This window comes from Podarcis filfolensis, assembly GCF_964270895.1.
Source record: "Podarcis filfolensis genome assembly, chromosome: 15".
Lineage (NCBI taxonomy): Eukaryota > Metazoa > Chordata > Lepidosauria > Squamata > Lacertidae > Podarcis > Podarcis filfolensis.
Window position 1 is genome coordinate 34,335,066 of NC_139618.1, and position 25,595 is coordinate 34,360,660.

At 45.3% G+C, this 25,595-nt stretch overlaps 1 protein-coding gene across 2 annotated transcripts; it reads right to left on the reverse strand.

The window, feature by feature from the left end:
• Positions 1-4: 4 nt before the first annotated feature.
• Positions 5-24,729, reverse strand: POLD2 (DNA polymerase delta 2, accessory subunit). Of its 2 annotated transcripts, none has more exons than XM_083588801.1 (11): positions 24,595-24,729; positions 20,788-21,052; positions 17,040-17,161; positions 13,563-13,686; positions 10,517-10,631; positions 6,700-6,898; positions 5,534-5,614; positions 3,826-3,983; positions 2,816-2,943; positions 1,624-1,725; positions 5-356 (listed from the first exon to the last, which is right to left on the reverse strand). In XM_083588801.1, exons 2-11 carry the CDS (start codon positions 21,005-21,007, stop codon positions 187-189), a joined length of 1,419 nt encoding a protein of 472 aa, XP_083444927.1. In that variant the 5' UTR covers positions 21,008-21,052; positions 24,595-24,729; the 3' UTR covers positions 5-186. The 2 variants fall into 2 exon arrangements, with proteins under 2 accessions (XP_083444927.1, XP_083444928.1); XM_083588802.1 differs by having other exon boundaries at positions 20,788-21,049; positions 24,595-24,720.
• Positions 24,730-25,595: the final 866 nt, after the last annotated feature.

A 25,595-nucleotide genomic window follows, 5' to 3' on the forward strand; every position in this document is an offset into this window, starting at 1 on the left:
GCACTTCAAGTTCTGCATTTATTTGTGTATGAAACAATTGCAGGGAATTCACAAACAAGTAAATGGATATCTTTCACTGTATTCCTCTGTACGAACCATAGGTTCAAATATCCAGGAAATTTCATTGAGCGGGGGACAACAATGGCTCCAAGCTCCAGGGAAGAAGTAAGATATCAGACATGTCTGTCAGTGTCCAGTGTCTATTACTGTCTCGTCCTCGTCCTCCTCCTCATTGGCACCAAAGGCAGAGAAACTGACTGGCTGGCAGGTGAGGTCACGTAGATTGATCAAGCAAGCAGTCTGTGTGGTGGCAAAATCAGGGAGGGTCACCAGCAAGACCTTCTGACCGTTAGCACCTGGCAAGGCAAGAAAGGAAAACTAATTAATGAAATGAATCAGAAGGGCCTGGTGTTGTGGTCCATTAATCATGCTTTGTGTGCAAAAAGTTAACAGGTTCGTTCCCTGGCATCTACAGTTAAGAAGGATGAAGCTGCAAGGGACGGGAAATAAAGAACTTTGCCTGAGATCCCAGAAAGCTGCTGGAAGTCAGAATGGACAATACTGAGCAGAACGAACAAGCAAGCTTTCTTATATACAAGATGAGCAGTGATATCCAATAAAGTAGTTCTATTAACATAAGGGGACACGGGTGGCGCTGTGGGTTAAACCACAGAGCCTAGGGCTTGCCGATCAGAAGGTCTGCCCACCTAGCAGTTCGAAAGCACGTCAAAATGCAAGTAGATAAATAGGTACCCCTCCGGTGGGAAGGTAAACGGCGTTTCCGTGTGCTGCTCTGGTTCGCCAGAAGCGGCTTAGTCATGCTGGCCACATGACCCAGAAGCTGTACGCCGGCTCCCTTGGCCAATAAAGCGAGATGAGCCCCGCAACCCCAGAGTCGGTCACGACTGGACCTAATGGTCAGGGGTCTCTTTACCTTTACCTTTATTAACATAAGGGCATCTGGCTGTGCAAGGGAACAGCCCCTCCCCGCATTCTTGCACACCCCTGTGCGCTCCCCAAATCTGCCCCAGAACAGATTTAGGGGCGACATGGGAAGAGGAGAGGAAGTTCCACCTGCTCTGCCAGAAGCCCTTGCACGAAGTACTTCTCTGAATGCCACCCTAAGTACTGGCTCTGTAAAGTGGATAGAAATTCAATAGAATTATTACTTCAACATGAAGGTATTAAACAGAAACAAGCATCCCATCCACATCACAACACTCTCCAAAAAACTTCCGGGCCTGTACACCAGTTGTGGGTGAACCTGCCCAGCGCTATAGTTGGATGAGATCCAATACGTAAGGGTGGCTACGAACAGCCTTTTTTGCCTAGGCAAATTTTCCAGCAGAACTCAGTTTGTATTAAAAGAGCACTTTGTGCCTGGTAAAAAAAGCAAAACAAAAAAAAACACAACGTCTCAGGCCGCTCCTATAATCCCAGTAGACATTTCTTTAGTCTTAAGTTGAACAAGAGTGAACAAGGACCAAAACTCCGATGTGAAAACACACCAACATTATTGCAGAACTCGCTATGAATGAAGGAGCTTTGAATAGGTCTCCAGTCAGAAAGGATGCATACTAAAGGTCTGGACCTTTCTTGGGAGCCACGTTTTTACTGCCTTACCTTCAGCAACCTTGGATTTGAAGGACGGTGCATTCCCACAGAAATAGACGTGAGGGCAGTCGGTGAAGATGAAGGGGTCAGTCTTGTAAAATGGGTAACAGCCTGAAAAACAAGGAAACGGGTGCCTTTAAAGGAATGGCCCATCAGCAGACAGAAGTAAAAGAGATAGGAAACCAAAAAATCTGGGAAGACCCAAGATTTTCGGTGGCTGGTAGGACCTGACCATCAATACACACAACCCCAAATCATGTGTTTTGGGGAAAGAAGCAAACATGTTAAAGATAATTGCCGCTAGCAGAGGACCACTGTCTTCTTCCTCGCCCGTTTTTTAAAGGCTAGATTTCTATCACGTATCCAAAACTGGAGAGAGAGAAGCCAACTAATAAATTCTTTATCATTCATAGGTACCGTATTTTTCGCACCATAGGGCGCACCGGACCATAGGGCGCACCCAGTTTTTAGGGGGGGGGGATCAAGAAAAAAATCTCCCCCCCCCCCAGCCCCAAAGAGCAGCGTACAGGCTGCGCACAACCTCTCCCTGCCGGAGGGGTTGCGTGTGGCTATGGCACAAGCCCAGGCAGCGAGCAGGATGGATCCTGCTCACTGTTTTGGCTTCCCCTTTAGCCCCGTGCAGCCTCTCCTTGCCAGGAGAGGCTGCGTAGAGCTAAAGAAGCCATAGCTCTGTTCAGCCTCTCCCTGCCAGAGGGGTTGCGCGCGGCTATGGCACAAGCCTGCATCCGCTCCATAGGACGTACACACATTTCCCCTCAATTTTTGGAGGGGGAAAACTGCGTCCAATAGAGCGAAAAATACGGTATTTCATTCCTATACATATACTCTTCTGCTCACAGAACACCCAAAGCATGTCTATGAATGAACTATAACCACATACATATTAAAAACACAGATCAAGATCAGCATGTTTTGCAAAAGGAGCGGGAAACCTGATTTTAAGAAATTGTATTAAAGTAATTTGGTTCGATTTGCAATAATTTGGAAAATTAATAAAAATAATTTGGGGGCAAAAAAACCCCACAGATCAAGAAAACAACACAATCATTAAAAAGCAATCAATATAAAATTGTAACAGAAATTATTCATATATAGCCGACTGAAATAAAAATGGTTCCCCCTCCCCAATACAGAGTCAGCTGGATCACCACACAACATGAGATTCCCTTGATGAAGTTACCAAGTGTGTCTGGGGCTGTGGGGCTGAGATGCCCAATCCGTAAGGTCCACTCCAGGATTTCTAGATAGTCAGACATGCTGCTATACTTGAAGATGTCACTGATGTTCTGGCCCGAAGTCCCTAAAAACCTAAAATTGAGGAGGGAAGTGGAACTGTTTACAGCTGAATGAAGACATCAAACCCTAGAATACCAAAGAGTCTGTTAATACACTTTCTTCAAGGAATCAGGGTGGCATATATGAGTTGCCAAATTCCCCTGCTCTCTTTTATCTGCAAAACAACCCTATGAGGTAGGCTGAGAGGCAGCAAGTGGCCGAACACCAGTACGTTTCCGAGCACAATTCCAAGTGTTGGTGCTGACCTTTAAAGTCCTAAACGGCCTTGGCCCAGTATACCTGAAGGAGCGTCTCCACCCCCATCATTCTGCCCGGACACTGAGGTCCAGCGCTGAGGGCCTTCTGGTGGTTCCCTCACTGCAAGAAGCCAAGTTACAGGGAACCAGGCAGAGGGCCTTCTCGGTAGTGGCGTCCGCCCTGTGTAACACCCTCCCACCAGATGTCAAAGAGAAAAACAACTCCCAGACTTTTAGAAGACATCTGAAGGCAGCCCTGTTTAGTGCAGCTTTTAATGTTTAATAGGTTATTGTATTTTAATATTCTGCTGGAAGCCGCCCAGAGTGACTGGAGAAACCCAGCCAGATGGGCGGGGTATAAATAAATAAAATTATTATTATTATTATTATTATTATTATTATTATTATTATTATTATTACTGGCTTCACAGGAAGCAGAGTGCAAGATTGGAGCCCACTTTCCCAGCCTATCAGTTACTTCACAGCGCCAGTCTCCTTTCCTGTTAATGGCAGTCCTTGTGTCACCTTACTCAGAAGACCCCTAGATCATGCTGGCTCAATACACATGGTAGTGCTCTGAACACCTGAAAGCACCCGTACGACAATGCTGATTTGCAGCAGCGGTGCTTCCCTTAAGAGTTAGGAAAACTGCCTTTACCTGACGCCATCGATGTTGGCCTGGTAGGGGTTGGTCACCAGCTGCAGCGTAGAGTAGGCGCTCGAGAGGGGAAACATGCAGCGATGCAGCGGCTGTTGAGGCAGCGTGTAGTTGGTGGGATCAAACTCACCAGGCATCACATCTACAGGTACAGACATCTGTAAGGGCAAAGCGGGCAGGCAGTCAGCCCCAGGAAGAGCTCCCTTGCTGGGCAGAGGCAACAAGGAAAGAAGCTAGACTCTGACAGGAGTGGGTAGACTGGGATCTACAAGTACATTTCTGAATTGCAGTAGACCAGCATTTATGATGAATCCCAATTGTTTAACAACAGCCAACAACAAAAAGCTTCCCCCCCCCCATTGGAAATTAAGCTGCTGAGGTGAAGGGAGCTTATGGTGAAAACCAGGAGTGGATTTCCGTGCAGCAGGACTGTGAGCTCAGTACTGATACTGAAAACAAATTCCTGGGATCAGCATGGGCTCAGAGGGACCACTGAGCATGACAATCCTCCAGCTCTACACCCTGTAGCCTGGTCACTAAATCCAGATTACTGCACTGTGTTTTACATGCAGGACTGATTTTGAAGGTGGCTTGGAAACTGAAGCTGGTTCAGATGCCGCGGCTGTTCACAAGGGTCCATTATGCGGAGCATGTCACAGTGTTAACATGCATTGGCTTGTGTTTCCAAGCCCATTTTGAAGTGCTCTTTCCTATTACTGGGGATGGGGCTCCCGTGGCCCTTCCAACCTTGTTGGGACTCCAATGTCCATCAGTCCCAACCACCATGGCCAATGGTGGTCACTGCCTGTAGACTGACCAATGTCTTTCAACCTCTGTCCACCCATATGCAGTGTGGCGGATAATAATATGACCTGCTTTACAGAAAGGTTTGGGGACCTGAACTCTTATCAGCTCCGGGAGTTGCAGCCCAACAACTCCTAGAGGGCCATGCAACATCCCCATCCCTGACCAATATGGCTTGGATCCTGGGTATCTAAAGGACCACCTGCTCCTGCAAGTTTCTGCCCACCTATTAAGATCTCCCCAGGAAGCTCTCCTTGGATTCCTACTGCTATGTGACGAATGCTTGGCAAGTAATTAGGATCCTCAAGACGCTCATTCAGCCACTTCCTGTCCTGTCTTTAGAACAGGGAGAGGGACGCTGTGTCTGCACCTCAAATGCTGCTGGGCTACAACTCACACAATCTCTTCCTGACTATCAACTATGCTAGTTGGGTCTCATGGAAGTTGGAGTCTGACAATATCTGGAGAGTCAAATGTCCCCCATCCCTGCTTCAGAAAGATCATTAAACCTGCTTTGATTAGATGTCCTTCTGATCCCCTAACATTTACGATACTACTATTTTTAATAAGGTACTTATTAAATTGATTTCTCGTTACTGTTTTGCTAGTACTGTGAGCCACTTTAGGAACCCTATATGAGGCTAAAAAGCAGCACAGAAATATATACATACATATATATATATATATATATATATATATATATATATATATATAAAAATATACCCAAACCTTGAAAGTATTTAATATTGATTTGCCTAATATTAAAACCTTACCAGCAACTTGCAAGAAGCTCAAATTATTTTCCTTCCTTGACCGAGAAATCGCTAGCCAGGCATGAACGTGGGCTTCATCCTAGACTGAGAGAGACCCTGACTACCACCTCACTTCTGAAAATAGCACTCACGCTCAGCTGCAGTAGGATTTCATCCAGCAGTTTCACAGCTTCCACGCTGGCAGCCTGAGTCTTCTTGGTCAGGTACTTTGCCTGAATGAGATCATGCAGGAAGGTTAGCCAAAAAAGAGAGAGAATGAAAGCTTTAATGGGATGAGGAAATCTAGTGGGATAACTGAGCCATTGATGGCTGCACTTCGTTTATGAAGGAAAGGTAAAATGTTTATTTATTTAACTTAGTTACTAAATTTGTATACCACCCTTCATCCACAGATCTCAAGGTGGTTCACAACATAAAAAATAAAGAAGAATTGGGGGAACCCCAAACACAGATTTTGGAGGCATTTGGGGGGACGGGACGAGACAGTGGAAGTTAGGTCGTGCAAGCAGAAATCCTTACACTGGCAGAAAAGTTGATAGTGGAACGCTTAGCCAATAAATATCTACAAATTACACATCTGATGGCCAAATTTGCTGTGGCAGCTAATAAGCTTTGCTTCCGTTACATTAATGTACAGTGGTACCTTGGGTTACAGACGCTTCACGTTACAGACACTTCAGGTTACAGACTCTGCTAACCCAGAAATAGTACCTTGGGTTAAGAACTTTGCTTCAGGATGAGAACAGAAATTGCACAGTGGTGGCGGGGCAGCAGCGGGAGGCCCCATTAGCTAAAGTGGTACCTCAGGTTAAGAACAGTTTCAGGTTAAGAACGGACCTCCAGAACAAATTAAGTTCTTAACCTGAAGTACCACTGTATTGTAATTTTAAATTGTCATGCTGTAGACTTTTATAGACTTACGTCGTGTGATTTTAAAGGAATGCCTTGCTTTTGCCCTCTGTTGTGAGGGTCTTTGGCTATATATACAATGAAGTGAATTGACTGATACGCTAGCACAACCTTGTGAGTTGGATTTATCTGGCTATCAGTTCCCTGCCACAAGAAATGCATCATGAGACCTTAGCTTGGAAGCACTGAGTCAACTGCTTCCTAGCAACACTACCGATCTGCTCAGGGCCTGGCCTGAAGGCACCGGAATAGCTACTTTGCTAAAGCTAAGCTGGTCTCGGTCTGGTCAGTGCCTGGATGGGAGACCGCCTGGGAATGCTCAGGTTCCAGAGAGGAAGAAAGGCAGGGTATAAAATAGGCCCGTGCAGAATGCATCCTAGGTCTTCACCTTGTTCATGGCGTCTCTGCTCTGGGTATTCTGGCTGAGCAAATTGCCTGCCAGAATGACACGGGAGATGAGAGATGCGCTGCACTGCTCTCCCTCGGCTCCCAGCTGACCCGTCACCATGTCCACCAGGAGCTGCATGCCCAGAAGACTCTCTCCACTCTTGCCGCCGAGGCCGAGGCCAGACACCAGCAAGACAAACCTGGAGGCACAAGAAGAACCAACAGCTGAGTGATTGAGGCGCAAGTCATGCCGCTGAATGGGTGCTTTGAGCTGCAGGCTTCAGAGGTAGACAGCGGAGGAACCAGCATGGCTGAGAGGTTAGGTTAGCTTCCTCCATCTATTTGTGTTCCATAGGCAACTGTTAGGCACTGGGCAGAGGAGGAATGGTGGAGACCTCCTCCCCAGCCTGACCCTTCCAGAGAAGAAGAAGACAGTTCAGAATTACAACAGGGGTCTGAAGGAGATCACAGCTCAGGGGAAGATGAGAGGAAAAGTTGGGAGATAATGGGAGACGAGGAGAGCAGAGCCTGAGCAGCTGGCTGACACGTTATCACTAGAAAGCATTCCAGACCCACCATCTCCCGGGAACCTGGTGAGCCTCAAAAGTAGGAGAGCAAAGGGCCCAGAAGCAAAGGGCCCTCACTGCCACCCGTAGAAGGGATGACAAACAATGAAGTGGGAGAGAAGGAGTGGAGAGACATACTTGGGGCAACGCCATTATTCCAAGAGACTCAGTTCCAAGCCTCTCTCTGTAAATATTGAATAAAAAGTAGATGGTAGGGACTTTTCTGTTCCCGGCAACCTGCCATGGAGGTTGGTTCCTCTGCCGCCTGACAGCAACTGAGGACATTACTTTTTAAAGACTATTTTGATTATGTTCATTTTCTTTATTTACTGGATTTGCCATACCACCCTTCCTCCCAAAGGAGCCCAGGACAGCAAACATCAAAAATTATGAGACAAATGCATCTCACCCGGGAGGGCATTGCATAAACATTGGTAGTTTGGGCTCTGTATGAGGCTCTTTTTGAAAGGGAAAAAATGTGGTATAGATTGTTGAATAAATAAAATGCAAATGAATGATGCTAGGGCACAAATGGCCCGTGTTTGGCTTCTGGGGAGTCTCGGGGGAGAGAGAAAAATCTGTTTGCCCTCAAAAATTACAAGAAAATTGAAAACAGTCAAATGAAAACCATACAGTCTCAACAACCTAACAAAGCAGAGCAATTCCTCCTCCTGAGATTTCCGTAAGCCAAGGGTTTATTTATTTTTTAGAATGTTTACAAACCACCAACAAACACATAAAAATGTCAAGGTGGATGATATAATAACATCAAAACTGCTTTAACGTTTTTCTTTACAATCGAGCAGTATATACATTTTTGTGAAATACATAAAACTATGAAATAAATAAAACCATAAAATTGTAAAATCTTAAAACAAATTACGAACGCTAAATCAAATTATAAACACTTGGCAAAACAATTATGTTTTCAGGGTGTGCCGAAATATCAGGATTGTAGGCGCCTGCCTGATTTCAATAGGAGAGTGTTCAAAGTTACTGGTGCCACTATACTAAAGGGCCTGGTTCACGCAGAAGCTGAACCAGGAATAACCAGCATGGTGCCCTCTGAAAGATGTGAACTATCACTCCCATTAGCACCACCGAGTGCCAAGGCTTAGGGTTGATGGTAGTCCAAATCAGACCTGAAAAGCAGACTCTGATGTGGAATGCAACAAGGCCTAAAGAAATTAGGCAGCTTGCCTAACCAAACAGGCTAAATAAATGGGCTTGGAACATCAGTAGATATCGACTTGAGAGTGACCTGGGAAATAAACTGGCAGACTTGGGTATTGAAAGGGCAGAAAAGGTTTCTTTATCATGCAGCCATAAATTCACCCGTCGGCAACTCAAATATCCAGGATGGGATTAATTTCCTATATGTATAATTTTTGGGTGGGTGGGTTTTGATTACTTTAATTTGATTATTGCTATTTACATCTCGCTTCCCAGCCAAAACATAAGCCTCTGAAGTGGTTTACAGGAGTCCTAAAACATATTTAAAGCATTAAGAAACACTTGTGTTACATTAAAAATCCAAATTTAGACTTAGAGAATGCAATAAAGATGGAAGCAAAAGGACGTAATGAGAGCAGAATCAGTTCTAAAGCATCGCAAAGCAGTGATGCATAGTCTTAAAACTTTTTCTTAAAAACTACAGACCCTTGTCTCCTCCAGCCCAAGATGTTAACCTTCTGTCACTGCACAACTAACCGTCCCAAAAGATTTTCAGGTTCAAGCATCATTCAGCAGATGCCTACTTGTGCTCACCCCCAAATACATTTAGAAAAATGGCTGCCCATTTACCTCTTTTGACTTCCTTATACCAACTGCAGACTGATCATAAAGCTCCTTCATCAATTCTGCACCCTGAAAATGTAGATTTTTTTGAGAGCTTCCCCTTTACAGAATGCCCTAAGAGCTGGACTGGAACACCTGAAAAAGAACTGGCGCTCCACCTGTACCTTCCATGATTTAAGTCAGGGGCAGGTACCGTATTTTTCGCTCCGTAAGACGCACTTTTTCCCTCCTAAAAAGCAAGGGGAAATGTGTGTGCGTCTTATGGAGCGAATGCAGGCGGGAGGCTCTGCTCAGCGCTCCCTTTAAAGAGCCGCGTGGAGTGGAGTTAAAGAGCTCTTGGGGGCTTTTCCACGAGGTGGGATAAGGGACTGACAGGCTTCCGTCCCTTACCACACCTCCCGGAAAAGCCAGCAAGAGCCGCTGCCAGGATCTGCTCAGCGCTCCCTTGCAAGGGCTCCCTTTCGTCCCTCATCCCACTTTGCTGGGAAGCCAGCAGAAGAAGAGGCGCTGCGCAGCTATCGCTCTTGCTCTGCTGGCTTCAGCGAGAGCTGCGCAGCTTGCTCTGTTAGCTTCTCAGCGAAGCTGGAGGAGGGACGGAAGGGTTTAAAGCAAGAAAAGTGAGATCCGCTTACATGCTCTGTGCAGAATATTTTTTTTCTTGCTTTCCCCCTCTAAAAACTAGGTGCGTCTTTTGGGAAAAAATTAAAAAAAACATTGTAAAATTAATGAATGTTAGAAAGATGCTGGAATGAATTTACATGGTCTTAGCAGAAAGGTTATAAAGAATTAAGTTAAAATGGATTGTTAATGGGTTAAAGTGTAAAATTTAAGGTTAAATTGCGCTAAGATAAATTATGGAACAAAATCTGAGAAAGAGGGAAAGGACTTGCTGAAACAATTATGAATTAGAATACAAAAAGGGAGGCGTGAGGAAGTCAAGGAAATAAGTAAATGAAAGACAAAGATATGAAAATACTGGATGTTAGTGTTTTTAAATGTTATTGTTTAGCTGTATTGTTTTTGGGTTTCCTTTTTTTTCTTTTTTCTTCTCTTTCTTTTTTCTTTTTAGTATTGTATTTTCTTTTATTTTTGAAGTATTGTAATCTTTTTATTATTATTATTGTCTGTTTTTCTTTTTTCTGTAATTGTTAAACTTTAATAAATATCTTTTTTAAAAAAATAAAAAAATAAAAACTAGGTGCGTCTTAAGGTCAGGTGCGTCTTATGGAGCGAAAAATATGGCAATCTTTTCCATACTGAGGGATCGTTCCATTACAGTCAACCTTCCAGGGACCCATTTCCAGTGGGGACAAAACTGAACTGCACAGGGCAGAAGCAGCTGCCTCACACACAAACGTATGTATGAATAGGCTTGGTGGGGAGGAACTATTTTAGCTTGCCGAATGGCTGGACGCTCTTCTTATGCCCCAACGACAAGCTTCTGGGCGGTCTCACCTGTCTGTGCTGGGCCCCATCATGGGCAGCTGGGTGGGCATATCTGCAAAGCAGTGATCCTCAACAAGGAATCTCCCATCATCCGTCTCCGAGCCGTAGACAGCGAGGATGGTTCCTGGCCCAGCAGAAGAAAGAGTCGTAATTACAACAGTTTAGCGCTAGCCTGTCCTGAACAACGCACAGACCTTCATCGTTCATGACGTGCGGGAAATACGTTGCCTTTAATAGCATGGTCTCGTTCTGCTCTCTTCAATCCATCATGTCTTCCGTGTAAAAACAGTGTGTGTGTGTTTTTTAAAAAATGCCTTCCACAGAAAACTGCTCACCTATAGTTGCACAAGCTCACTTGCTCTTTCCTGAAGCTTTTTGCTACTGCTCCTTTCCGTAAGAAGGTATCTCAAAAAGAGCTAAGGAGGCTAAGAAGCCTTTCCTTCACTATGCTAGAATCCCACGCCCTTCCCAGGATTCAGAGAATAGCGTTAATTAAATGGCTGAAAGCTGGCAATTGTTGTTGTTAGCAGTTTCACACGCAAATAGGATGGGAAGGGATTTCCTGAATAAGACACCTGAATTTCAGTTCTCTTGTTGGTCACAAACCATACCACTTTACTTTTATTCGCCCGATGCCTCCTTTAGTTGACCCAGATCTTGCTTTTCCACCTTCCAATCGTTATAAAATTTGAAGAACTCTGGGGGCTTCCTATTATAGTGGAACAGATGTCTTCAAACCTGAATTTGCAGACATAACCTGAATGTGGCGGTTGGCATTATCAGTGAATAAGCTCTCCACATCAATTTCCTCTGCAGGTGTGCCTTTACACTACCAAGTCCACTCCAACCTGCAACCCAGATTCAGGGGGAGGGATTATTTTTAAAGGGTTGGGGCTTTGGGGAGGAAACTGGCAGGAGAGAATCACTGGGCAGAAAAGGGTTAATCAGAGACATCGCCTACCTGTCAAATTACCCAGCAAGTCTCCCACACCCCAACTACAGTCATACTTCAGGTTAAAGTCGCTTCAGGTTGAGTGTTTTCAGGTTACGCTCCATGGCGACCCGGAAGTAACGGAACACGTTACTTCCGGGTTTCGCCGCTCGCGCATGCGCAGACACTCAAAATGATGTCACGTGCATGCGCAGAAGCGGCGAATCGCGACCCTTGCAGACGCGGGTTGTGTTCTACTCAGGATGCAAACGGGGCTCCGGAATGGATCCCGTTCGCATCCCGAGGTACCACTGTACATTTGCCATACCAGAGAAAATGGGGCTGTGGCCTGGGCTGCTCTCGTAACATGTAGCTGACTAAGGCAGCACTTACAAAGTGGGGCAGCAGCCCCTAACCATTCATTCCTCTGAATAACATATATCACTTAATCTTACAAAACCTAAAAGCAGCTCACACAAATTACATCACAAGCGAAATGTCAGTACATATCAACAAAATAACAGTACGAATCCAGTAGAAACGTTAACCAAAACATTAATAAATACTGTTATTATGCCTGTGGTATAACTGTTCCCCTTGTGTCTGCTAAGCTGTGTCCTGAAAGCAGTGTTTGAAACTCCCATTGTCCTCAGTGCATTTTGCAACAGGGAATTTCATTAGCACGAGCGGTTTCTGAGCTCTGGGTACAGTACTGCGCCGAAGATTTCAGATGAAAACTGCAGAGTGGAAAGAAAGGAGGACCTCTCCACTTCCAGCTACTCTCTGAAGACTGGAGAAGAGACCCTCTTAATAATATTAGGGGGGTGGGCGAGACCATGTGAAAAATGAAATAATACAGTGGTGCCTCGCAAGACGAAATTAATTCGTTCCGCAAGTTTTTTCTTCTTGCGAGTTTTTCGTCTTGCGAAGCACGGTTTCCCATAGGAATGCATTGAAAATCAATTAATGCGTTCCTATGGAGACCGCTTGCCAGGCTGGCGGTGCGGAGAAGGGCTTTTCTCCCCACCGCAAGCCTTCAGGACAGGTACGGGAACAGAGGGGAAGGCGCGCAGCGCTTCTCCTCTGTTCCCGGGGCTTGTGGTGGGAGGAGGGTTTTTCCTCCCCACCGCCAACATTCAGAACAGCATTCTGAATGTTGGCGGTGGGAAGGAAAACCCTCCTCCCACCGCAAGTCTTCAGGACAGCCATCCGAAGGCTGGCGCGGGGAGAAGGTCTCTCCGCCCCACCGCCAGCCTTCGGAGGAGCCTTCCGAAGGCTGCCGGTGGGGCGGAGAGACCTCCTCCCACCGCCAGCCTTCGGAGGAGCCTTCCGAAGGCTGCCGGTGGGGCGGAGAGACCTCCTCCCGCCGCCAGCCTTCGGAGCAGCCTTCCGAAGGCTGCCGGTGGGGCGGAGAGACCTCCTCCCGCCGCCAGCCTTCAGAGCAGCCTTCCGAAGGCTGGCGGCGGGAGGAGGTCTCTCCGCCCCACCGCCAGCCTTCGGAGGAGGTCCGAGGACAGTGGGGAAGACGCGCTGCGCTTCCCTGCTGTCCTGGAGATTTCCCTATGGGCTTTCGTCTTGCGAAGGAAGCCCATAGGGAAATTCGTTTTGCGAAGCGCCTCCAAAACGGAAAAACCCTTTCGTCTAGCGGGTTTTTCGTCTTGCGAGGCGTTCGTCTTGCGGGGCACCACTGTATTTTAGCTGCAGTTCATTCATTAGCAGCTTTGTATTCTTCTTATAAAAAATCATGCAGACGTTCCATTGTTGCTCCCATAACCTAGGTTTAAGGTGCCACTTAGCTCCTAGCTTTCATATCTCAGTTTCTAACACTGCCCCAAAGCTACGGGCTGCTCTTTTCATACAATGGGGTCAGCGCTGCAGCAAGATTCAACTGCCAATAAAGCCAGATTCTGTTCATGGGATGGGGGCGGGGCATCATTTTGACCTTTGTCCCAAGCAGCAACACTTACTGGCGCTAGTAATTCCATATAAGTCAATTAGGCAGATTGGGAAGGACATAGGGTTGGCACTGAATCCTGCACTCCTATGTGCTGCTGTGTAGCTTGTTGGTTTGAGCATCATACCCTGGTCCCATTACCATGACTGTCTTGCCCCAAAACATCCTACCTGTCACCAGCTTGTCAGTTTGAATTGCTCCCTCCAGTTTAATTCGCTGCAGCTCGTCTTCCAAGATCAGCTCATCTGATTGGTGGATATACTTGGTGCGGGGAGGCTGTGGTGGCAGATTGTGCTGTGAAAGCAAGCGAGCGACACCCGGATGTGAGGAAGCAGCAAAGGCTACACAGTTCTGGAGCCATAGCTCATCATCAATTTTTTGTACCCGGCCCATCTGACTGGTTTGGCCCAACCGCTCTGGGCAGCTTCCCACAGAATATACAAAAACTTAACAGGACATCACACATCAAAAGCTCCCCCGATACAGGGCTGACTTTAGATGTCTACGGAAGGTTGTATAACTAATCTCTTTGACATCTGATGGCGTTCCACAGGGTGGGCGCCACTACCGAGAAGGCCCTCTGCCTGGTTCCCTGTAACCTCGCTTCTCGCAATGAGGGAACCGCCAGAATGCCCTCAGAGCTGGACCTCAGTTTACAGGCTGCATGATGGAGGTGGAGACGCTCCTTCAGGTATACAGGGCCGAAGTTCAGCAGCAGATCACTGGCTTTGCATGCAGAAGATTCTGGGTTCAAACCCCATTGTCTCCACATATGGCTGGGGTAACTACTCCTGAAACCCGTGCCAGTGTCATCAGTACTAAGCTAGATCGATCACTGGTGTAACAGTATAAGGTAGCTTCCGATGTTTCTATGTAAAGCTAGTCTCAGGGAGAAAAATAGCTTTGCAGCAACCCCAGCATCATCCAAGGTTCTTATATTTAAAGCCCTTCATGGTCCTGGACCCTGAGACCTTTGTGACCACCTCCCCCTGCATAAGACGCTACAGAAACTGCATTCTGCAAGCTGGGCCTTGCTCCAAGAGTCTCATTTAAGCAGTAAGCTCATTAGTGGCAAGGATCAGGGCCTTTATCATCAGATGATCAGCCTGATGACTGAGAAAGCAGCAGTTTGCAGCTCCATAATGGTGCTGAGCTGGGCAGAGGTTTTTCTTTTTTAAATATGTTTGCTGCCACTGCAAAGATTATGAGGATCTTTGGTGGCCAGATAAAAAAATTGGAGAACAGAATCAGGCACATGAGCTGTGGGTTAAGTCACCTCCGGGCCTACACTGACCAGTTGGGGGTGGGCGATATCTGGTTTTCAACATCGTGATATATCATCAGCTGAACATCGCGATATACCAATATATCACAATGTCTGAAATAAAGATAGAGCTATGTAGAAGCACTGGCTGCTTCCCAGCTTCTCCCATATTGTGAATTTTGCCAGCACATGTTCTTGTGGTTCGCTGCTCTCTGCATGAGGCAGGGGAGAGTTGAGCAGACAGAGTTAACAGAGGCTGCAGGAACTGAGAGAAGAACTGGTTGGCTTCACAGCTTTTTCCCCCTTTGTGATTTCTGCACAGCACACACGTACATCACGATTCACGATATACTGCCAGGTCAAAACTTATGAAACCGATAGCACAATATGGACTTCAAACGGGTTTTGGATGATATATTGATATATCACCCAGCCCTACTGACCAGCAGTGATGCATCAGGTAGGGGCCTTTTCCAGCTCTCCTTAGAGGCTGGCGATCAAATGAGGAACCTTCGGTGATGCACCACCAACCTTCAGTGCCTTCCCATGAAAATCCTTCCCAAATAGCCACATACATGGCAGGGAACCATTTCAGGTATCAGCTGTTGGAGTTCATAGTCTATGTGCAGCTTGGCAAGTGAGCAATTAGTGTTTTGACTACAGGCTAGGGAGACAGAGCACAGGAGAAATTTGCCTGGAAATAAGAGGACCTAGTAACAGCTCGGTGATTGGCTGAGGTCTCTCATATAGGCAGCATGACCTATGACATTGTTCGGCTAGTTAGGAGTATTCTGGAGTGCTTGGAGAGTGATGAAGTTCGTGTCTGTATATAGTAACTTGTATATAGCTTGTGAGTTTACTGCCGTATATAATAAACTACAAAATCAAGTTACTAGTCGTCAGCTTTGTTCCTGATCGTCGTCCTGACTGAGCAGTCTCGATCGTTGCCTAGGAAAAACTGCACTACTCTGCTAAGTTGTGCATCATTGAAGAGGTTCAGAGGTGAAGAGACTGGTCCTAGTAGCATGCGAAAGGACTTCAGAAAATGCTCACAGGCTTTGGAGTTTTAACTCAATGCTTTTACAATATGTGGACCTGACGGGCTGGAATAATGCATTACACTACAGCATGACTCATACAAACTAAACAACAACAACGAAGAGAGCACGCCATCCGGGGAAAGTCATCCTACGACAAGAAGTACTTATTTTCCAAAAGGGAAATAGAATGCGCAAACAATAATTCATAAGCTGTTTCCCCTCTAACGGCCGCTGGCATCCGGGACTGCGGCGAGTAAAAAAGACTTTTAGAAATGTCTCCAAAAGTGATGTTACTCATCTGGTCAGCAACTTCCTCCAGCCAAGCTGTGGTGGTTCGGCTCCAGCGCATGTGTTTGCAATCATGAAGTGCTGCTTGAATGGAGTTCATTATCAGGGCGAGTTAAAACTTATTACTCAACAACCGTCCTTCCAAGGCTAGCTAGGACCTCGCTTCTCGCTAAAGGCTTGACCCACGCTGCCAGCAGGATTAAGGAGGCTTCCAGATGGGGGATTGTTTTCCCAGGGACCAGCCAGGCATGCTGGTTCAGCAAGACTGACAGCTGCAAGCTGCAAAGCGGACTTTTTTGGGGGAAGGCTGTAGCTCAGAGGCAGAGCAGCTGGTCTGCATGCAGAACAGCCCAGGTTCAATCCCAGGCATCTGCAGGTAGATCTGGGAAATGACTCCTGCCTGAAACCCTGGAGAGGCGCTGCCAGTCACTGTAGATGCTGTGTAAGGTGGAGCAATGGCAGCGCTCTAGGTTCTTCTCCCAGCCAGACCAAATAGTATACAGGGGACAATGAGGGCTAAAGGGTAGCAAAGTCAAGAGAGCCACCTCTGCAAAAGAAAGCCTGTTTGTGGTACGGGTTAAGAGTGCTAAACCAGGGCCTGGGAGTCCAGTCACTGTCTCTCAGCCTAACCTAACTCACAAGACTGCTTTGAGGACAGCCTTGGTGCAGTCGTAGGAAATGTAGGTTAAACCACAGAGCCTAGGACTTGCCGATCAGAAGGTCGGCGGTTCGAATCCCCGCGACGGGGTGAGCTCCCGTTGCTTGGTTCCAGTTCCTGCCAACCTAGCAGTTCGAAAGCACGTCAAGTGCAAGTAGATAAATAGGTAAGGTAAACAGTGTTTCCGTGCGCTGCTCTGGTTCGCCAGAAATGGCTTAGTCATGCTGGCCACATGACCTGGAAGCTGTATGCCGGCTCCCTTGGCCAATAAAGCGAGATGAGCGCCGCAACCCCAGAGTCGGTCACGACTGGACCTAATGGTCAGGGGTCTCTTTACCTTTACCTTATACGGTCTCATACATACAGCCTTAAAAGCTCAAGTTCACCCTCCCGTTACCTCTTCGCTGATTTCCCGCAGGATGGAAGGTTGAAGCTGCATAGACTTGAAGAGAGTCCCCACCACACAGCATTTCTCTGCCAGCTGCAACTCACAGAGTTTCTTCACGGTAACGTTGTTCCCTTCAAGAGAGCAATGGCAGATTAGACATGTGGCTTTTTTTACAGGAGCTAAGAGTGCAAATCCTAACTTGATAGCTGGTGGGGGGAATGGGATAATAGGGTTGTGTGTGGTTCTCTTTCTGCTAGTCACCATAAGTGAAAGGGAACACCGCTGTGTGGGTGGAAAGCTACCATCAGGGTTCTCCCCCAACCACCATCAGTAGTAGCAAACTGAGAAACTCTTGAAACAGGGGGCTGGATCCAAGGCTCCATGTGCAATTGGCCTAAACATTGCATTCTTACTAACTGAAGTGTTTCACCAAATACGAACAGAAGTACATGTTGATCCCACCTGCTTTCTGAGAGAGTAAAAGTTGCATGGAGGATCATTCTGTGAATCTCTCCCCACCTTGGAACATCTGGATCAAAATATCCCTGACCAAGTTTGGTGTTCAACCCAGAACCACCAACAGAACCAGCACTGCGTTTCATATGCAGACCGGGCGACCCCAACTTTAACATCCCTTGTTGAAATTTACAAGATTTCATGGAAACAAGAGTAAATGCTGCACTCTAGTGGACTGCCAGAGAAAATTCCATTAAAACCCTATCTAAAACTTGAAATGACCCTTTTTTTCTATGCATTCTCTCCAAAGGGATACTATTATTATTATTCTAGCAACATTATTATATTCCCATACCACTCTTTATCCCAGGATCACGGGGTGTGGGTTACAATATAAAAACACAAAAATACATACTACAGTGGTACCTCGGGTTACAGACGCTTCAGGTTACATACGCTTCAGGTTACAGACTCCGCTAACCCAGAAATAGTACCTCAGGTTAAGAACTTTGCTTCAGGATGAGAACAGAAATCGTGTGGTGGCAGCGGGAGATCCCATTAGCTAAAGTGGCACCTCAGGTTAAGAACAGCTTCAGGTTAAGAACGGACCTCCAGAACGAATTAAGTTCTTAACCCGAGGGGCCACTGTACAGGAACAAACAAAAACAATACGCCCACCCACAAACTTTAAAATGGATTTGTTTAATTAGCCAAAGGTCTGGGAAAAGAGGAATGTTTTTGCCTGGCGCCTAAACATATGTAAAGAAGGCGCCAGGCGAGTCTCCCCCAGGGAGGACATTCCATAAATGGGGAGCCACCACCGAAATGGCCCGTTCTTGTGTTGCCGCCCTCCAGACCTTTCAGGAGAAGGCACATGAAAAAGAGCCTCAGATTATGACTGCAGGGTCCAGGCTAGTTCATATGGGGAGGTCCTTGAAGTATTGCAGTCCTGAGCTGTTTAAAGCTTTATAGGTCATAACTTAAGAGTTGTGCAGTCGTCTTAGACTGCAATCCTATCCACGCTTACTTGTTCCTGTGCACATTAAATTTACATAAGATTGTATTTTGGGGGTATTATAGCAAAACAAAAAGAGAGAGTCTTGTGACACCTCAAAGACTAAAAGATTTATCGTGACATTAGCCTGAGCTGTTTTCACCAAAACAAGGGCAGGGTTTGGTTTGCTTGCATGAATGAGGTACAGGGACTTTTTGGTAGTTCACCAGGCTAAAGAGTTTAACCTGTTACAGGAGTGGGAGCAACAGTTAGCTTTTTAATAGTCAAGGCCACGATCCTCTTGCTAAGGAAAATTGCCAGTTCTTTCCTTATTTATTTAGGGACCGAACTGAAGCATCTGAAACACCTCACTTCTTGAACTGAACTTGCCTCGTGGAAGCTCACATTTGGACACCGTTAGCAAATCTTTCCACGCTACGATTTGGCAATATCAGCCGTTTTCCGACATAGCTGGAGTGCTAGACATTGCAATCCCTTGGCTAGAGAGCAAGCCATTTCTCCCAACAGGAACAAAGTAATAATTCAGAGATGAGGTTCATGGTCGGAGTCATGGCTTAGGTACGTGAAAGTATGCAGCTTTCAACCACTTAACAATCTTATTCCAAAATGTTTTTATTCAGAAAGGAGTTGCTTCCTGGCTATAATAGCCAGGCTAATTGTTGTATCTTAAAAAGAAAAATCCCTCATTCCACTGCTTTGTGCAACATCTTGCTTGATGAAGAGTTTTGGAGAACTTGAAAGCATACTGCAATTTTGTGTTACAATGGTACCTCTGGTTACGTACTTAATTCGTTCCGGAGGTCCGTTCTTAACCTGAAACTGTTCTTAACCTGAAGCACCACTTTAGCTAATGGGGCCTCCCGCTGCTGCCGCGCCGCCGGAGCACGATTTCTGTTCTCATCCAGAAGCAAAGTTCTTAACCCGAGGTACTATTTCTGGGTTAGCAGAGTCTGTAACCTGAAGCGTATGTATGTAACCCGAGGTACCACTGTACTCTGATCAGTCCTAACACAGGTAAAACGTACCTAGCGTTGTACCAATTTGGAAGAGAAGTGTGTGAAACCTTAAAGTGTTATCCACAGTTGTTATCCTGGTTTGAGTGGGGTTTTTTAGGGGAATGGCGGGTGTGTTGCGAAAATGCATGTAGCAACAGTGCAATTAATGAATGAACGGAGGTAAATTGAAGTACTCTAACCCTGAGGTTACCAGAGCATAGACAACATTAGTTAGGCTATCCCTGTCCAGATAGGGGCCTGGAGATAGTTAGGTTTTCCAAATCCTGGGAAGGTTTCTTAAGGAGTGGTTTTACCACTGCCTCCTTCAAACAGGCAGGGACCATCCCCTCTCGTAAAGAGGTATTTACCACCTCCCTGGCTTAGCCAGCCGTTCCCTCCCTGCTGGTTTTTATCAGCCAAGAGGGGCAAGGGTTTAGAGTGCAAGTGGCCACCCTGACTGATCTGAGCACCTTGTCCACATCCTCAAGCCTCACCAACTGAAACTCATCCAACACAACAGGAGTGGACTGTGCTCTGGACACCGGACACCCCATAAGACTCATCTGCTATAACAGCAGAGTCAAGGTCTTGGTGGGTGCAAGCGATTTTATCCTCATAATGCTTTGCAAACAAGTCACAACAGGCAACTGTTGGTTCTGTCACCTCCTTTGGGCCAGCCTGTAAAAGGCCCCGTACAACTCAGAAAAGCTCTGCCGGATGACATAATGAGGATGCAATGGAGGCAGCAAAGTATGCCTTCTTTGCTGCTTTCACTGCCACCAGGTAGGCTTGATAATGAGCTAACCATAAATGACAGCACTCTTCTATGATGCTAGTGGGGAATGCATGTATTCATACTCTAAATGTATTGAGAGTCTATTCCAGGGGCCAGCAAACTTTTTCAGCAGGGGGCCGGTCCACTGTCCCTCAGACCTTGTGGGGGGCTGGACTATATTTTGGGGAAAAATAATGAACGAATTCCTATGCCCCACAAGTAACCCAGAGATGCATTTTAAATAAAAGCACACATTCTACTCACATAAAAACACCAGGCAGGCCCCACAAATAACCCAGAGATGCATTATAAATAAAAGGGCACATTCTACTCGTGTAAAAACACACTGATTCTCAGACCGTCCGTGAGCCAGATTTAGAAGGTGATTGGGCCGGATCCCAGGCCTTAGTTTGCCTACTCATGGTCTATTCTTTACCAGTCCACCCCCTGCAAAAAAAATTTGTTTGTAAGTGTCACCACCACCACCGGAGGGCATCCTTTTGATGGCAAGCTTACCCCATTTGCCTCGGATTCTTTCAACCAACAACGGTCTCATCTGAATGAGGCGTGTGGCATAGATGTGGGCATACTGTCGATTGAAAGTCCGCTCCCCAAGCCTGAAGTTCTGGGAGCAGTTGGAATATGTGGAGATGGGCACGCGGTCAAAGGTAGAAGCCACTGCAGATGGTGAGGTCAGGAGGCTCTGAGCCGATTGGGCAGCTTGCTCTGAGAACATGGTCTATGGAGGGGCTACAGGCCTAGTGGTCTACACAGCATGCTTCTGCAGGAGACAGGGGAAACAATGATTTATTGTTACTATTTATTCAATAATTATGATACCACATTATCATATATCCATGCAGTGTACAAAATGCAGAAATGCAAAGCCAATGCAAACAAACAAACAAAAGAAGAATACAAAAAAACCTACAGACTGGACATAATATACAGATGACAGATTGGGAAAGATTATGGAAAAATAATATAAAATTTACAGCATGTACGGCTCTTAAGGAGAATTATATGAAAACGATGTACAGATGGTCTCTAACTCCGGTTAAATTATAAAAATGCATAAGACAAAAGATATTAAGTGCTGGAAGTGAAAGGAGGAGAAGGCATGTTTTACCGTATGTGGTGGCAATGTAAGGTTAAAAAAAGTTTTTGCGAAATGATTTATAATGAATTGAAAAAAATGTTAAAAATAACATTTGTTAAAAAGCCAGAAGCTTTCTTAATAGGTATAACTGGAATGGATATACTGAAAGAATATAAAAATTTGTTCATGTATGCAACAACAGCCACCCGGATATTGATAGCTCAACACTGGAAAGAAGAACAAGTCCCAACTAAAGAAGATTGGCAGCTTAAATTATTGGAACATTAATGGCTAAATTAACTGGAAGACTAAGAAATCAAGAAGAAAGCAAATATAAAAAAGAATGGAAAATATTTATTGAGTAGTTAAAAAAGTAATGTAAAGAAGTTAATACAATAGCAGGTTTTTAAAAACACTTGCAATATTAAGGAGAATGTTTAAAATTGGAAATAATTAAGGATAAATAAGTTATAGACATGTATAATATAAGATACTGTACTATAAAAGAACCAGGGGAGAAAATGGAGGGAAGTCAAGGGATCTGAGTAATCCCAAAATATGGATTGAATATGGTGTGAAAATGTTTTACTTTCTATTTTCTATTTTTATTTTAATTGTATTTGTTTGTTACGTTTTATATGATGATAATGTTTAAATGTGAAAATTAATTTAAAAGATATTTTTAAAAACCCACAGGCTGGGTGCACATCATACATGTAAAGCACATAGCTTCCTACAAAGAATCCTGGGAACCATAGTTTACCCCTCACAAAGAAACAATTCCCAGCACCCTCAACAAACTACAGTTCCCGGGATTCTTAGGGGGGAAGTCAAGCGCTTTAAATGTATGGTGTGAACACAGCCATAATATGATATGGCATGAATCTCCTAAGTTCACGATGTGGGTCACTTTCAAGAAAAGACTGCTAAAAGGAGAGTGGATACAAAACATATGGAATATGCAGAAATGAAGAAGCTTACTAGAAAAATAAGAAATCAAGATAAACTTTTTATAAAAGAATGGAAATGGTTTACAGATAAATTATAAACAGATAAGAACATTGGCATGAGCATTGTAACAACCTGCAGTTTGAGTATATATTTAAAGTAGTATATGAGCAAATTAAGTTCATTTGGCTATGCAGAAAAAAAGATATAGAAAGTAAAGGAACCACAGAAAGAGAGCGGGAAGGAAGCCGAGTTTCGAAATGTTAAAATTATTGTAAAATTATTGAAATGTATAAAACTGAAAATTGTCAATAATAAATAAATAAATAATAAAAAAGAAACCGAGTACCACACAGGTCAGGGTTATTGTAATGAATTTATTATTGTAATAAATTTAAGAAACCGCAGAAAGAGGGGAAAGGAAGCAGAGTTTTAAAATGTTAAAATGATTGAAATGTATAGAACTGAAAATCATTCATTCACAAATTAATAAAAGAAACTGTGCACCACACAGGCCTGGGTTATTGTAATGAATTTAATACTGTGCTAAATTTAAGGAACCGCAGAAAGAGAGGGGGAAGGAAGATGAGTTTTGAAATGTTAAAATGATGGTAAAATGAAGGAGCGTCTCCACCCCCATCATTCTGCCCGGACACTGAGGTCCAGCACCGAGGGCCTTCTGGCGGTTCCCTCACTGCGAGAAGCCAAGTTACAGGGAACTAGGCAGAGGGGCTTCTCGGTGGTGGCACCTGCCCTGTGGAACGCCCTCCCAACAGATGTCAAGGAAATAAACAACTGACTTTTAGAAGATATCTGAAGGCAGCCCAGTTTAGGGAAGCTTTTAATGTTTAATAGACTATTGTATTTTAATATTCTGTTGGGAGCCGCCCAAAGTGGCTGGGGAAACCCAGCCAGATGGGCGGGGTATAAATAAATTATTATTATTATTATTATTGAAATGTATAAAATTGGAAATCATAAATAAGTAATAAAAATAAACTGTGCACAACACAGGCCGGGACTTCACAAGGGAAAGCCTTTTTCTAGTATGAACATAAAAGTTTCTCATGTGTGTGTGTGTGTGTGTGTGTGAAACTTATATAAATATATACATATGTGTGTGTGCGAAACCTATATAAGTGTGTGTGTGGAACTTATATAAATATATATGTGTGTGTGTGTGTGTGAAACTTATATAAATACATACATATGTGTGTGTGCGAAACTCATATAAAAAATATACATGTGTATGTCTGTGTGTGAAACATATATATATATACATATGTGTGTGTGAAACATATAAATATATACGTGTGTGTGTGTGTGTGTGTGTAACTTATATATATACATATGTGTGTGTGTGAAACTTTTATAAATATATACGTGTGTGTGTGTGTACCCCTTCATGGATCACTGCCTTGTCGTGGCGAAGGGGCTTGAATAACTCAGAGAAGCTATGAACTATGCCAAGCAGGGCACCCAAGATGAACAGGTCATAGTGGAGAGTTTTGACCAAACGTGATCCACCTGGAGGAGGAACCGGCAAGCCACTCCAGTATCCCTGCCAAGAAAACTCCATGGACAAAGACAACATGGACCATAAAGAAGGCTGATCGCCGAAGAATTGATGCTTTTGAATTATGGTGCTGGAGGAGACTCTTGAGAGTCCCATGGACTGCAAGAAGATCAAACCTATCCATTCTTAAGGAAATCAGCCCTGAGTGCTCACTGGAAGGACAGATCCTGAAGCTGAGGCTCCAAGACTTTGGCCACCTCATAAGAAGAGAAGACTCCCTGGAAAAGACCCTGATGTTGGGAAAGATGGAGGGCACAAGGCAGTGGAAGACAGGAGTGTCTGGCGTGCTCTGGTCCATGGGGTCACAAAGAGTCGGACACGACTAAACGACTAAACAACAACGTGTGTGTGTAAACCTATATATATATATATATATATAATGTGTATGTGTGTATATATATGAAACCTCCACCTGCAAAGTCCCTGCAGCCACACGCACACGCGACACACACGACAGGCAGGATCCTGCCCGCCTTTGCCCGGTTACCACAAGGCTTCCCCGGCGGGATTGCTGCCCGTTCGTGCGCAGCAGGCGCAGCCGCTCAAGCCGCCGGGGCGACCAGCTGCCGCTCCGATGCGACCCTCCTAGCCGCCCCGAGTCCGCCCGGGCCCCGGAGCCAAGCGTCTCCCCACCCGCCCGCCCGCCGCCCCGCGAAGCCAAGCCCTCCTCCTCCTCCCTCGGGGGAACAACGGGAGTCACCTCTGGCAACGCGGGAGTCCGGCGCTGCACCGGGCGAGCGGCGAAGGCATCTCCCGCCTCCACAGGGATTGGCAGGGGGAACGCCGGGAAGAAAGCGCGCCAAACTCGAGGGACGCCGGCCGGAAGTGACGCGGAGAGCGCCGCTGTTTCCCTTCCCCGTAGACTTCGAAAGCAGCAGCAACCGAAATGATAATTCGGTATATAAAATGGCCAGAGTCATAAAGCCTGCATGCAAAGAGCTGTGGTCGGAACATCTGAGCTAAAAAAGCTCCAGCGCTAAGATAGATTCAACAGTGTAAATAGGCTTTGGTGGATGCAATCATAATGGAATACTGAACGCTATAGTTTTTGTAAAATGTGCAGGGGTTTATGATATGTAAAATGAACCATGGAAAGAGTAGGGAAGTTATTGATATCTTAAGGATGTATAAATGAGTACTTTAAATTGTAGAACAGAAAATTTAAGAAAAATTACATATATATATATATATATATATATATATATATATATATATATATGGCTCTGGTGACAAGGAACTGGAGAGAGTAGGCTAAAAGGTCAAGAATCAGTGGATGGTAATCACAACGAAGGGGTTGAATATGGAACAAGCTTCTCCAGATGTGCCCTTATTTACAAGCGTTTGTCCACAGCAGCAAACCCTGGAAACCTCCATTTCAGCTGGAATCCTTAGGATGATGAATCGTGCAATATTTTCTGTGTGCACTGCAATCGTCCAATTGCTGTGATGTTCATTGCTCGCACCAAGTGATGGCTCTCTGGATAAATACATCCAGGATTAAATAATGCCTGTTTAAAAGTCTAACAAACAATAAGAACCAAGTAATAGATTGACGAGCGCTTCCTGGTTGCTTTGAATGGGGAAAGCGACCCTGTAGCTGTGACTAAGCAGCAACTTGTCCTCCTCACTCTCCCTCCCCCCCCACAGAAGCAAAAGCTAGAATTTCTGCTCTTGGGTATTCCTGTGAATGGACAACACTCT

Excerpts from the sequence above, each read along its gene's own strand:
- POLD2 (XM_083588801.1), bottom strand. The coding sequence starts at position 21,007 with ATGTTCTCAGAGCAAGCTGCCCAATCGGCTCAGAGCCTCCTGACCTCA. Across the intron at positions 13,687-17,039 it reads TGCGGGAAATCAGCGAAGAG|CACAATCTGCCACCACAGCC; the intron begins GTAACGGGAGGG and ends TTGCTTTCACAG. Across the intron at positions 10,632-13,562 it reads AACTGACAAGCTGGTGACAG|GAACCATCCTCGCTGTCTAC; the intron begins GTAGGATGTTTT and ends CTGCTGGGCCAG.